This window comes from Mirounga leonina, unplaced genomic scaffold (assembly GCF_011800145.1).
Source record: "Mirounga leonina isolate KUSES-001 unplaced genomic scaffold, KU_Mleo_1.0 Mir_166, whole genome shotgun sequence".
In the NCBI taxonomy this organism is placed as follows: domain Eukaryota; kingdom Metazoa; phylum Chordata; class Mammalia; order Carnivora; family Phocidae; genus Mirounga; species Mirounga leonina.
Window position 1 is genome coordinate 33,997,834 of NW_023270418.1, and position 12,881 is coordinate 34,010,714.

At 60.7% G+C, this 12,881-nt stretch overlaps 1 protein-coding gene across 13 annotated transcripts in view; it reads left to right on the forward strand.

Annotated features, from left to right (window-relative positions):
* Positions 1 to 2,099: 2,099 nt before the first annotated feature.
* The window catches only part of TPCN2 (two pore segment channel 2), a 27,772-nt gene continuing 16,990 nt past the window's right edge, over positions 2,100 to 12,881 (forward strand). For 4 of the 13 annotated variants that reach the window (XM_035013471.1, XM_035013474.1, XM_035013476.1 and 1 more), the window contains exons 1-5: positions 2,101 to 2,272; positions 6,123 to 6,187; positions 6,908 to 6,984; positions 7,359 to 7,536; positions 9,151 to 9,267. In XM_035013471.1, the coding sequence (XP_034869362.1) occupies positions 2,161 to 2,272; positions 6,123 to 6,187; positions 6,908 to 6,984; positions 7,359 to 7,536; positions 9,151 to 9,267 (549 nt within the window). In that variant the 5' untranslated portion in view covers positions 2,101 to 2,160. Of the gene's footprint in view, positions 2,273 to 6,122; positions 6,188 to 6,907; positions 6,985 to 7,358; positions 7,537 to 9,150; positions 9,272 to 12,881 lie in introns of all 13 variants that reach the window. The other 9 variants (XR_004680766.1, XM_035013477.1, XM_035013478.1 and 6 more) reach the window with 7 other exon arrangements.

A 12,881-nucleotide genomic window follows, 5' to 3' on the forward strand; every position in this document is an offset into this window, starting at 1 on the left:
TTTTTCAGGTTGTAAAATGCATGCTTCTTGTTTAAAAAAAAAAAAAAATCAAACCCATGAACAAATTCTATGATTTCTCTCTACTCTCCTGGGATAACCATATTCTTGCACTCCAGCCCTTTTAAATATTTGCCAACTGATCCACTCAATGATTTTTATTGTTATTTTAATTTGCATGTCTTTGTATTCTAATGAGGTGAAGCTTTGTTTCAAGCATTCTACATGGATAATTCCTCTTTTGTGAACTTCTGGTTCAAGTCCTTTGTTCCTTTCCCACCTAAGGAGAATTTAATCTTTTTCTTACAGGCGGATTTTTAAGAGCTCTGTGGGAGGCAGAATTTTGGTTCCTGGTATCTTCATCTCCCAGCATCACACCGGTGGTTAAGATAGGATAGCTGGCAAAAGGGATTTGCAGACGTAATTAAAGTTACTAATCAGCTGATCTTAAGATTATCCTGGGTTATCTGAGGCGCCCAGTGTACTTATAGGAGCCCTTAAAAGGAAAGAGATGTAGCAGAGGGAGGAAGTCGGAGAGACTGGAAGCATCTTGCTGCATTTTGAAGCATCTCATTCGAAGCATGAGAGAGACTCAGTGCACTCTTGCCAGCTTTGATAATGGAAGGGGCCTTGAGGGAAGGAATGTGGTGGTCTCTAGGAGCTGAGAATGACCCCTGGTCGACATCCAGCAAGAAACAGGGACCGTAGTCCTAGCCAGCCCGGTGAGTGAGCCTGGCCCTGACACCTTGACTTTGGCCTTGTGAGGCTCCGATGATGCAGTTTTGGAATATAGGTGAGGTTCTGTGGGGTGGAGTCTGGAGCCGACGACCAAGAAAGAATTCTTGAGGCGTCTTTGGTGCAAAATGGTGGCTCATTAAAGCACGGGGACAGGACCCGGGGGCAGAAAGAGCTGCTGCCCTGTGGTCTTGAGGAGTGGCTGATTATATACTCAGGAGTTGGGGAGGTGAGGACAAAGGGGGTGTCCAGAAGGATTGTCATATGCTAAAGACTCTCAGGATACTGGAGGCCTAGTTATTGTCAAGCCAAGGTTGTTTTTCCCTCTAATAGGCACTAACATGAAGACAGTTGGGAGTTTCCTGGAGGAATGTTACATTCCTTCTCTCACATGTCCTTGTCAATGGGCTTCAGGTTCAAAAGAAAATCAGTTTTATTTACATTCCTTCTGCCTCAGCCTCCCTCAATTTCATGTAGGGGAGGGTGATGTTAGGGCTTCAGGAAACTGAGTTACAGGTCTCTGGAAGTTAGTCTATTGGTAAGAAAGCTTCTTCCTTGTAAATCACTAGGACATTTGCAAACTGAGGGAGACTCCTGTCCTGCAGGACTGTGATCTCCATCAGTTAACCATTTGTTTTTCCTTTAGGGCAGCCAGGAGTGCCTGAGGAATGTCACATATATCCCAAAGGGGGGGGGGGGAGGGGGTTGTAGGGTCCAGCTTCGGCTTTGTCCTCCGCTCGCCTTCTGTTCCCTCATCACCAACACGAGGACCCAGCCCAGCTCCTGGACTTCTGACCTCAGGGACTGAGAGATGATAAATGGCAGAGGTTTTTGGTAAATTTGCGGAAATGTGTCACAGCAGCAATGGAAAACAGCTGTTTATGGGTTAATGTTGGAAACACTTCATGTATATGTTGTAAATATTTTTTTCAAGTGTGTCAGTTGTCTTTTTAAACCTTACTCTTAATTATATTCAATCTTACTAATTTCATTACCAGAGGGTAAACTCAAGTTCCGTTTTGGGGGGATGTCCTTTGGTCGTGACCCCCACGGACCCAACACTCACAAGCAAAACCCAGATTCCTGGGCCCTGCCCGGAGTTTCGGATTCTGCAGTTCGGGGAGGGCCCAGGGGCTGCTGACACCGCTCTTCGGGAAGGCGTTCCTCCCAGCCCTGAAGGGTCCCTAGAGCCCCTCCCTGCGGGTAGGAAGCTGAGCCCCACCCCCTGAGAGGCCGGGCCCTGGAAAGCCCCGCCTCCACGCGAGCCCTCCATTCTTATTGGCTGGTAGCGAAGGGGCACGCCCTAACGTCCCAGGGCCGTCAGCTCCTCCTCCGGCCTCCAGGGGCGGGGACGCCGCGCCTGCGCGGTAGAGCTCGCGCTCGGCGTCCTCCGCCCCTGGTAGGGTCCCGGCGGCCCGCGGCGGCTGCATGGCGGACCTCCGGGCGGAGTCGGAGCCGCTTTTGAGTCGGGCCCGGGGCGGCCGCGGCCGAGACTGCCCGGCGGGCTCAGCCGCTTGCCGCAGCGTCCGCGGCGGCCCTGGTGAGCGGCGGCCCAGGGAGGGGAGCGGGCCGCGGGGGTGGTGCGTGCGGGCCTGCGGCTCCGCGCCGTTCGCTGTCGCCGCTGCGGGCGCGTCCCACGGGCAGGGGTCTGAGCGGGCGCGGGGAGCGAGGGGAGCCGCCCTCCGGAGGGCGGGGGGCTGCCCCCTGCGGAGTAGCGGGCGCCAGGGTCGGCCACGCTCTGCAGGGTCGACCAGCCGCCCGAGAGGCGTCGCGTAGCCGGCCGCCCGCGCCCCCCAGTCCCGTGCAGCCTCCTCGGTGGACCTCGGGTGGACGCAGGGCTCGCGGATCGCCTTGGTGGCCCCTCGGAGGCAGCACTTCCGTTTTCCTCCCGGTTATGATGGGGGAAACTGAGGCACAGAGAGGGGCGTTCCCCTACCCAAGGTCACACAGCCGGGAAGTGGCTGGGGTGGGGTTCGAGCCCAGCTGGGAGCAGACTTAGGAGTCCTTTCAGTCTACTCTCTCAGTCTCGGTGCTGGAGCCTCCCCAGAGGCTGGTCCCCCTTCAGTCTGGGGTTGGGGCAGGCCTCCCCAGAGCAGGGCAGCTTCCTCCCTTTGCCCTCTGCAGCTCCCTCCTGCCCTTCCTGTTTACCAGCAGAGAAGTTGCTGATCCCGAGGAGGGCCGGAGGGTGGAGTCCGTCTGTCTCTGGCAGACGGCAAGGGGGTTGGGTACTGGGTTAGGGATGGAAGGGCTTCAGCCTCATTTTACAGAGGAGAAAACCCGAGGCCCACAGAGTCTCCGGGACCTGTCCAGGATCAGCCCTGGGATCTGGTGCGGCTGCGGCCAGTGTCATGCTGGGTGTTCCTTCCAGGAGCACTTTCGCTTTCTGGGCTTGCTTTCTTCCTCTGTCTGGGAGGTGCCTGTGGTGCCCATCCATGGACTATGGGGGTGGCGGGTTCCTGACAGGAGATGGGATAAATAGAGGCGGGGGCAGCCACCTGCCTGCGCATCTCAGAGGCTCTCCCCAGGAAAGTTCTCCATCTAGCCCATGCCAGACCCCACAGGTCCCTGGGCAAGGGACATGGGGCATGCAGACTCGGAGTCTGGAGGTGAGAGTGCCTTTCTGGTGCCGCCCCTTCTGGCTGTGTGACCTTGGCAGGTTGCCCGACCTTTCTGAGCTTTAATAAAAGGGAGGTAGTCAGAGGGGCTGACTTGAGGGGTGTTGTGAGGATTTGGAGAGAATGCTGGGAATGCCCTCGGCGCAGGACCCGGCCAGGTGGCAGAGCTGGTGCAGTTGGTGCTGAGGGCCGTTCTGGGCAGCGCACCGTGATTGTCACAGGTCCCGGTCCTGGCCAAGTGGACGGTGGGCACGTGAGACCTGCACTGTAAGGTAGGAGCCAGGGCCAGGCAGTGTGGATGGTGAGCAAGGGCTCCTTGTCCGGACGCCATGGCCTCCATGAGGGCTTCTGAGAATGTGAGGGGACACCCTGTGTTCTGAGTCTCCCTGGCTAGGCTGCTTGGCCCCGGCGACGGTGGGGACTGAGAATGGCTGGTCTGCCCTCAAGCTCCTGTGGGGGCTCCCAGGTGGGGGCTCTGTGCACCGAGTTTGCGTGTCTTGCAGTCGGATCCTCCTACTGATGGGTGGGGGGACTGTGTTGCTGGGTGCCCCGCAGACCCTGCAGTCAGGTCCTTCTGACCCAGCCTCCCCTCGTCGGCCACAGAGCAAGGGTAGCTGTGTCCTCTTCTTGTTCCTGGTTAGGGAGTCATCCTCTTTCTGGTTATGGAAAAGTCAGAGGACGAGGGAGCACCATACTATGGAAGGGGCTTCTAGAATAAAAGCAGCAGATAGCTACAGCAACCCATTCAGTCTGCACATCCGTCCCGTCGTGTATGACCGGTGAGGGGTACTGAGGTACAGAGGTGAAGGGGGCTGCCCAGGGTCATCAGGGAGCTGGTCGGGGCCGCAGGCGGGTCGTGCAGGGTGGAGCCTGGAACAGGAAGGAGAGGAGGCTGCTGTGGGACGTGGTGTTTGTGCCCCTGTTGTCCTCTGCTCTCTGCAGCAGACGTTCTACCCTGATGCTCTGACCTGGTGTGCCCGCTGATTGCCACCCGGGGTGGGGGACTGCCACGTTGGGAGACAGTGCTCCTGTTAGGCCCAAAGCCTGGGTAAGGGCTTGGAGTCTTGGGAGAACTTGGCTCTGCCAAGTTCAGGATGAGCGGCGTGGAGGGCATAGGGAGGGGGAAGCAGCAGAACGGGTGGTGAGTGGGTGAGGTGGGCACCATAGTGCCAGGTGGGGACAGTGTGGACTTTGTCCAGGAGCACTGGGGACTCGTGGGAAGCTGTGACATGCTCACAACCGAGGGTTTGTGACAAGGTGCCCCTGGCTGCTGGTGTCAGGGGCTGCAAAGCAGGTGGGGTGGCCTTTCTGAGGTTCGTGCCCCGAAGCCCAGGCCAGAGGTCTGATGTGTGCTGGGCAGTTCCCGGGGTGCCTGACACCCCTGGCCTGTGAGGGCTTGCCTGGGCGTAAGCTGCACCCCGCATCTGGGCCTAGAACGAGCCCACAGGCTCTTCCTGTCTCAGAAGCTTGTATCCTTAGATCTCTCCAGGTGGCGATCTCATCTTTTATCCCGGGATGGGGTAACATGGGGCCCCTTGTGGGCCCTCAGACCACCCTGCTCCGCAGCCTCCCCTCAGGGCTGTTCACTCACTCCATGAAGAAGCTTTGAGGACACTGTGTGCTGAGCCCTGCACGGTCCTGGGCTCTGTGGGTACAGCAGGGAGTAGACCAGAGTGTTGTCTGATCACAGTTCCCAGGATGCCATCAGGGGAAGCAGGCAATCACCATCCTCACAGCCTCCCTGGGAGAACTTTTAGGGCTCCTCAGGGCGAGCATGGAGGTTGTACATGGGGGGAAGCTGAGGCCCAGATAGAGGTGGGCGCTTGCCCTGGGTGACACAGCAGTGTGATGACAGAGCCAGGCTGGAGTCTTGCCTCCTACCTCTGTCCAGGGTCCCCCATGTCCCTGATTGGCCCCCGGGGCCCTGCGGCAGGAGCCCTGAGGACAGGGACTGCTGCTTCCCCGGGGGCGGTGGGCACAGTAGACAGCCGCCCACCGCCCGCCCACGCTGCCTCGGGCTTCCCTACCTCTGCTCTGGAGGCAGGCACGTAAGCAGCGTTCTCTCCGTACGAGGTGAACTGCTGCTGGCGTGAAAGGACCACAGCTGAAAGTAGAATCTTCAGCAGAGACAGCTGCCCCCTTGTTTCTAAGCCCTGGGCTGGGGGGTGCTGGGGGCTGCGTGCCGGTCTGCTCCCCGCCCGGGGCCCAGGCTGCCTGGGCTGCACCCTCTCGCATGGACCTCGGGCCGTGGGGTTCCTCTGTTGCTGAGAGCCACGTCTCCTCATGCCTTTCTTCTCCCTTCGGGTCAAGCAGTGGTCGGAACCCAAGGCTGCAGGGACTGACCTGGTGTGCAGCTTATGGCTCCTCCGTGGGCAGGGGGCGGGGGTGCTGGGATGAGGCTTCCAGCCGCCTGACGTGTCCCGAAGGCCCCGCGTAGTCGGGAGGCCCACCAGGGGCCCCATCCGTCCTCCTGTGCCCTGACACCCCCGGGTGCTGGTGTGTGAAGGCGGCAGGAGGGGGCCGCAGCTGCCCGCTTATGGAGCGCGCTCTGGACGCGGGGCCAGGCCTGGGGCGCTGTCCTGGGCGGACTTGCTGCGGGGCGAAAGGCATCTCATTGCAGAGCCTTGGAGAAGAATGCCTCCAGGTTCTTTCCTTGATCTCAGTGGTCCTGTAGCCGGTGAGTGTCATGTGATCCGCCTTGACCACTCGAGAGCGGGCACAAAGCAGGAGGCGTGGGGTCCTTTTGAAACCATGGAGTGCTCTCTCTGCCTGCAGGCGCTCGGTCCAGGCGGGATCTCTGCTTTGACCAGGCTGCTGTCTTCATCGAAGATGCGATCCAGGTGGGCAGCACCTACTCCCAGTGGCTGGGCCTGGGCGCCTCTTCACGTTTTGTGGGGGCTGGGTGATGGCTGCCCTGCTGGTCCCCTCCTTGCTGTCCTGGGGCCGGCGCCTCGGTGGCTGGCCCGTGTGGTCATCATAAAGTGATGATGGGGCCTGTGGGCACGGCTCGCCTGGAGTCTTCCCTAAAGCAGGTGGGCGCTGGGTGCTCTTCCCTTGAGTCCTAGAATCAGTGACTGGTTTCGTTGAGTTACCACCTACCGAGGGCCTGTCGTGTGCCTGCCTGTCCCAGGTCCTCTGAGAGATGCCCAAAGATGGTCAGACCGTCCCCTGCTGGAAAATGACACCCAGGCTCAATTCGGGAAATAGGATATGGAAGGGAGCAACGTGCCATACGGGGGGCTAGGCTGGGGGGCGGCCTGGAGAGTGAGAGTGGTGGGGGCCTTGTATAGCAGAGGGGGGAGCCTCACAGGCAGGCAGCGGGCACAGCTGTACGTTTGGAAGTGGGTGTCCACGCAGGGCCGTGGAGGCTTTGGGTGCCCCGCAGGGTCACGAGAGAGCCCTTTGTCCACGTGTGCCATGAAAGTGGACTCTGGTGCACGGCCCGTCTCCCTGCCTGGGGCCTGTCGTGGGGTCAGTGGGTGCCCGGCCTGTGGCTGGCCATGCCGTGCGGCTCCGAGGGGACCCCCACTCACGCTCCCCTGTGTGGTGTTCACTTTCAGTACCGCTCCATTAACCACCGCATGGACGCCAGGTCGATGGGGCTTTACCGCTTGTATTACTCAAACGTGAGCCAATGGTGAGAAGGCCCAGGCGTGCAGCGGGAGGTCCCTGCGGCCTGGCTGGGTGGGGGGAGGCCGGCCTCAGGGTCCAGGCGGGTTTCCCCTCCCCAAGGAGGAGAAGGAGCCGCTTTCCCCTCCTTCCCGGAAAGGAGCCCAGCCCGAGGAAAGAGGGGCTCTTCCGGTGAAGAGGTTCAGCCGTGGCCATCGAGCTTTGACCTGAGTACCGCTCTCTGACCACTCGAGAGCGGGCACGAAGCAGGAGGCGTGGGGTCCTTTTGAAACCATGGAGTCTGTCTTGCTGTCGTCCCAGGCATCCTGCCTGCAAATCTGGTTTTGGGCCCAGAGCCCTGCTGGTTCGTGCATTTTCATTAGTTTTTGTTCTTTTTTTCAGGATATTGAGCTTCACCATTTTCTTGATCCTGTTTTTGGCTTTTATCGAGACCCCTTCCTCGCTCACTAGCACTGCAGACGTCCGCTACCGCTCGGCCCCCTGGGATCCACCCTGTGGCCTCACCGAGAGCGTCGAGGTGCTCTGCCTGCTGGTCTTTGCGGCTGACGTCTCTGTGAAGGTCAGGTGGGCGCCGTCAGGTGCCCAAGCCCACGGGCCAGTGCCCTCCCAGCCTGTCTGCTGCTTTCCTGATTAATTTTTATTCTCCTGGAGCCAGCTGCCTTTTTCTCTGACTGTGCCCTCTGACCCTCCGAGCAGAGGCCTTGGTTGGTGAAGTGGAGGCTCTGTCAGCTCTCTGCCCTCTCCAGACCAAACTGAGCCTCGGTTCGGCCCTGCCAGGGGCACAGCCTTGTGGGATCTCTGTGGGTGGCCGAGGGTCTGGCGGTGCCCCTGTGAGGAGAGACCCCAGTAGAATAAGGCAGGACCAGTGGTCTCTCTCACGGCCCAGCCTCCCACCCCCAAGAGAAGAGGATCACAGGAGGAGGTGGGCGTGGGGCGGAAAGGGGCCTCTTGCCACGTGCTGTGTGTCCGACTCTAGATTCTTTCTGACCTGAGTCCTTCCAGAAGCTGGAGGTGGGCCCTGCCTTGCTCATTTGAGCTTCTGGGCTGTGTCGGAGGTTCAGAGCCTTAATGGCTTCCCAGTGAGACGCTGAGGGGCCGAGAGGCCGGGTCTGGCTGCGGGTCACGCATGGTTCCTTCTGTCAGACAGGAGCGATTCCAGCGTTGGGCCCTCGGGACACGGCTGGCCACAGTGCAGCGGGCTGTCCCCAGAGTCAGCGGTGCCTTTGCCCGGCCCCTGCTGGGCTGTCCTGCTGACGCTGAGGGCCGTGGGCGAGGGCCCTGGGCAGCTTTGCGTTGTTTCTTCTTCAGCCCAGGATACATTTAGGAGGTTTGGGGGTTTTTAAACTGGAACTGAAACTGATGAGGGAAGTTCTCATTAGTATTTTTTGAATGGTTGGTGCATTTGGGAAATCTCACAAGTTAGAGTGAGTGTACATTTTTATCTGCACGCAATGACCTCTGGATTCCCCTGCTGTCTGTGGGGCTCGTGACGACTGGCCAGTTGGCCACAGAGGAAGACCTTGGACCTGGTTGATTTTTTTTTTTTTTTTTTTTTAAGATTTTACTTATTTGAGAGAGAGCGCACACAAACGGGGAGGAGCAGAGGGAGAAGCAGATTCCCTGCTGAGCAGGGAGCTTGGTGCAGGGCTCGACCCCAGGACCCTGGGATCATGACCCGAGCCGAAGGCAGATGCTTAACTGACTGAGCCACCCAGGCGTCCCTCAGGCCTGGTTTATAGACGGTTCTGGGTGTGGGCCAGCCCTAACCAGAAGTGGAGCATGTGTAGTGTTAGAGCTTCAATTGGCAAAGCCTCTTTTCCAGAATGGCTTTTTCTAGAATGGTTCCCGGGCATAAGCTAAACTGGTGGTTGGGATGGGCAGGACGGCTCAGACCCTGTTACCGATGTGGAAGCGGGCCGGAGTGGTTAAGTGCTGAGCCCAAGATCACTGGCTGTCCGAGGTCACCAGCGGGCTGGGTGGGGAGCTCAGCCTCTTGCTCCCCAAGTCACGAGGAGACCACACCGCTCGCCGAAGCGCTCTCTGCTCTGGCTGCCCCAGCCTCAGCCAGTTGTGTTGACGGCCTCGGGCTGGCTATGGGGCTGGTGTCTGCCGCGGGGCTGCCCGCTCACCCGCTCGCTCCCTCATCCCCCCCCTCCCCCCGCCTCTCTTGCAGAGCTACCTGGTTGGGTGGGCCCAGTTCCGGATGAACCTCTGGCTGCTGGCCTACCTTGGAGTGCTGGTCGTGTCTCTCATGGACTGGATCGTGTCGCTGAGTCTGGTTTGCCAGGAGGCAGGTAGTGCGGCGGCTTGGAGGTGGGAGCAGGAAGCTCTGGGTGGCCTGCCCCCTGCCCCCTGCCCACCCTCCTAGCATTTCAGTCAGCCGTTGGCCATGGGGCCTTGTCCCATTTTGCAGAAGGAGACAGTGAGGCCTGGGGAGGGCATGAGGACTCCTGATCCCTGCCTCGCCACTTTCCAGCTCAGCTCCCCGACCGGCTGGGTCCCCTGCCGCCCTAGGGCCTTGCCCTGGCCACGTGGCCGAAGCTCTGGGTGGGCTGCAGTGGGAAAAAGCCTGTGTCAGCCCAGTGTCCCGTCCTGCCCCCCACCCAGACGCACTGCCCTGTGACTAGATAGGACAGAAGCGGGGAAAGAAAGTTGGTCCATCAGGGCCAGTCAGGGACACAAGCCCGTCGGGCACTTTAGCCAAGAGAATTCACATAGAAGCTTAAACAGGTGTTGAGTAACCGCCAAAGCAGAACGGGGGCAGGGTGGGGGCGGCGGGGCGGGAAGCTGAAGGAAGCTCAGGGGCAGGGGCCCCCAGAGCTGGCGCCCCGCCCTCCGGGCCCTGGAGGGGTGCAGATCCCCTGGGCCCCTCCAGAGACTGCTTGGTTCTGGCAGCGCTGAAGGAAGAGGAGGCTGGCAGCCCCTGGCATGGGTACCGCCCTGGGGCCAGCAAGGGGATGGCAGGGAGCAGTTGCGTCTCCCCCTCCGGCCTCCCAGCCCCTCCCCGGTGCCGTCCCTGGCAGGAGTAAGCAGGCTGCTGAAGGGGAGCCGGTGGGGAGGATGGACGGCACAGTGCCCCCCTTCCACTTCCTCTCAGGAAAGAGCTTCGTGAATGGGTACAAACCCGCGTCTGTGCAATAGGCAAGGAAAGCCGCGAGCAGCTCCTCAGACTTGCGTTGTTACTGGTTGTAGCCCTGACTGATCCTTATAAGTTCCTCCTGCTCAGGGTCCCTGTGCCCTTGGCCTCAGCCGGCTCCCCCGCTCCTCTGGCTTCTTCACCTTGAATGGGGACCCAGACCTTCATTCCCGGCCAGTCCGTGTCCTCGGTACTGCTGCCTTTTGTGATTCCCGGAGTTTTCTGTTAGTCTTTCATTCTGGATGAGCCTCAGGATCCCCGACCCAGACCTCCCTGCCCCTCTGCGCAGCCGCACCCCAGTCTGTCCTTGGCAGTCGGAGCGGTGCGCGCCCACCAGCACCCCACCCTGCTTTTCATGAATCTTCCGGTGTGTCCCCGATGGAACACCCACCCCGGGGTGGACGTTTCCAGAGCGGCAGGGCACTGAATTGTGGGCTGGGAAAAGGAGGAGTTGCCGTTCGGTTCTGTCCTGGTGCTCAGAGCCTCTGGTGCACGTGCTTGCCTGTCCAGTGAGGGCAGATCAGCGCCCTGCCTGGGGACGGGGCCCATCGCAGTCACCCCCCAGCTGCCGGGGGGCCACATCGGGGTGGGTAAGCGGAGCTGAGCTCTGCTTCTAGAGGGCAGCCCATCCATGGTGGCCTTGGGGGCCAAGGCTCGGACATTACTGGACATGATCTGTCTCGGCGTTCCTTCTGCCCGTCCACATGCATGCTTCTTGGACCTTGTCCCCACTTGTCTGGCCTGTTCTTTCTGTGCCCTGATCGCCACGCGGGAAGTGTTAACCTTTCTCGGTACGGACAGGGTGGACCCTGGCCACCAAAGTGCTTTCCTTTCAGCACCACCTTGGGTGGGGGCGGGGGGGTTCCTGATGGAGGCCTAGCCCCGCACGTGCTCCGCTTCTGGGTAGAACCGTCTCCAAACGAGGCCTGAGCTTGTGTGGCCAGCTGGCCAGCCATAAAGAACTCACACGGGCCCCAGGGGAGGGAGGGTGGGTGGGGCGGACCATGGGCCTTCCCCCTGCTCCAGCCTAGTCTCTCTGTCTGTTTCTACCTTGTGGCCCGGAGGGTCCGATCATACATGGTCTACCGGTCACTGGGTAGGCCGTGGTCACGACTCTGCTGTGGCTCTTTGTCCTGGGAGACAAGGTATCTGCAGCTTAGTTGGTGGGCTGTGATTCTGTGTGGGCCTCACCAGGGGCTGCTCATTGGTGTCGAGTCCTGTGGCGGTACCTCCCCATCCTTCATAAAGGCCGCACGTCCCTGTGTCCATGACCCTGACGTGGGCCCAGCATGGGGAGGGCTCTGGCAGGAGGTATGAGCTGCACCCTGCTCCATGTCTGATTACAGGTGAGGGTCCAAGACCCTGGGGGCAGGTGACATTAGGACCTTCAGCCGCTGCTTGGCCTAGAGGGGTGGCTGAGGAACTCAGGATATGGGCGCTGAGACAAGGTTCCATCCAAGGGCAGTGAGCGGGTTGTGGGTGAGCTGGGGACGCTGGTCCCTCAGCCCACGGGGGCGGGTGGGCGGGTGGGCGGAGCCCTGGGTGTCCACTTATTGCTGTTTTCTTGGGCTTTCTGGTCCTGTGCCGGGAGCTGGGCCCCCTTCTGAGAATGTGTGTAGCCAGGGAGGTGGACTCGGGCCTTGGGATCCCGGATCCTGTGGACAGCCTGGAGGGTACGCTGTGAGTCGGTGCTGGTGGGCTCTCGTTCTGTTGTGAGAGAGCCCTCTAGAACACGGAAGCCCCAGATATGTCGCGGTGTCCCGTAGTGCCACGGCTGCCGTGCCAGAGGAGGTGGCATTTACGCCGGCATGGAGGGACGGGGACAGCCCGCCTGCTGAGCAGAGGGGTGGGCTGAGGGCTGCAGCCGGCAGGACGGTGGGTGGCAGCCCCTGGACGGGCCAGAGTGGGCCTCCAGGCAGTCCTTAGGCCTTGGGCAGGGAGGGGCCGTGGTCAGCTGGCCTTCTAAGACAAGGTGCCCAGCGGGGCGGGAGTCGAGTTGAGCGCTGGGATGGGCCATGGAGCATAAACATGACACTTAAAACCATGCGGCCCAGGAGATGGGGTGATTGCAAGAGAGAAGGTAGCTCTGCTTTTGTATAAAAGATATGAACCACCAAAAAAAGAGACAAGAACAAACCGTGCGGCTTGACAAGTTCCCCGAGGCGAGAGGCCACACAGGAGAGGAAGGGGCTCCGGGCGTCAGCACTCGGGGGTCAGGTACGGGGGAGATGGCCCAAGGCGCTGGGCAGACTCGGACCCGGGGGTCACTGAGGCTGGGGCTAGCACCCCAGACAGGAGCACTGGCTGGGTCAGGGGCAGGGACGTGGGGGCCGGGTGGAGGGGCACGAGGGAAGCCCTTGAGGCTAGGTGGTCCTGCAGACTGGGGGTGGGAGGGCCTCTCTGGTTCTGACAGGAAGGAAGAGGGGAAGGAGGAAACGGGGGCCTGTGTGTGCACCTGTATGTGCGTGTGTGCGCATGTGTGCAGAGGGTGTGCACGTGTAGGGCGTGCACACGGAGGGTGAGTGTGAGTGTGTTTGCAGGCGGGCGCTGCAAGGTGCAGAGTGCGGCCCGCAGCTGTGTGTGTGTGAGGGGTGGGGCTGCAGCTGGGAGGGGTGGGGGCAGGGGAGGAGCTTCGTAGGGAGGTGTGGAGCCCCCCCCATGGCGCTGTGGCTGCAGGGCTGATGGGAGAGGGTGGCCCGTTGGCAGGGGTGGGGGGAGGATGCGGAGCCGGAATGGGGGAGCGTGGGGACAAGGAGGCCGGGGCTGTG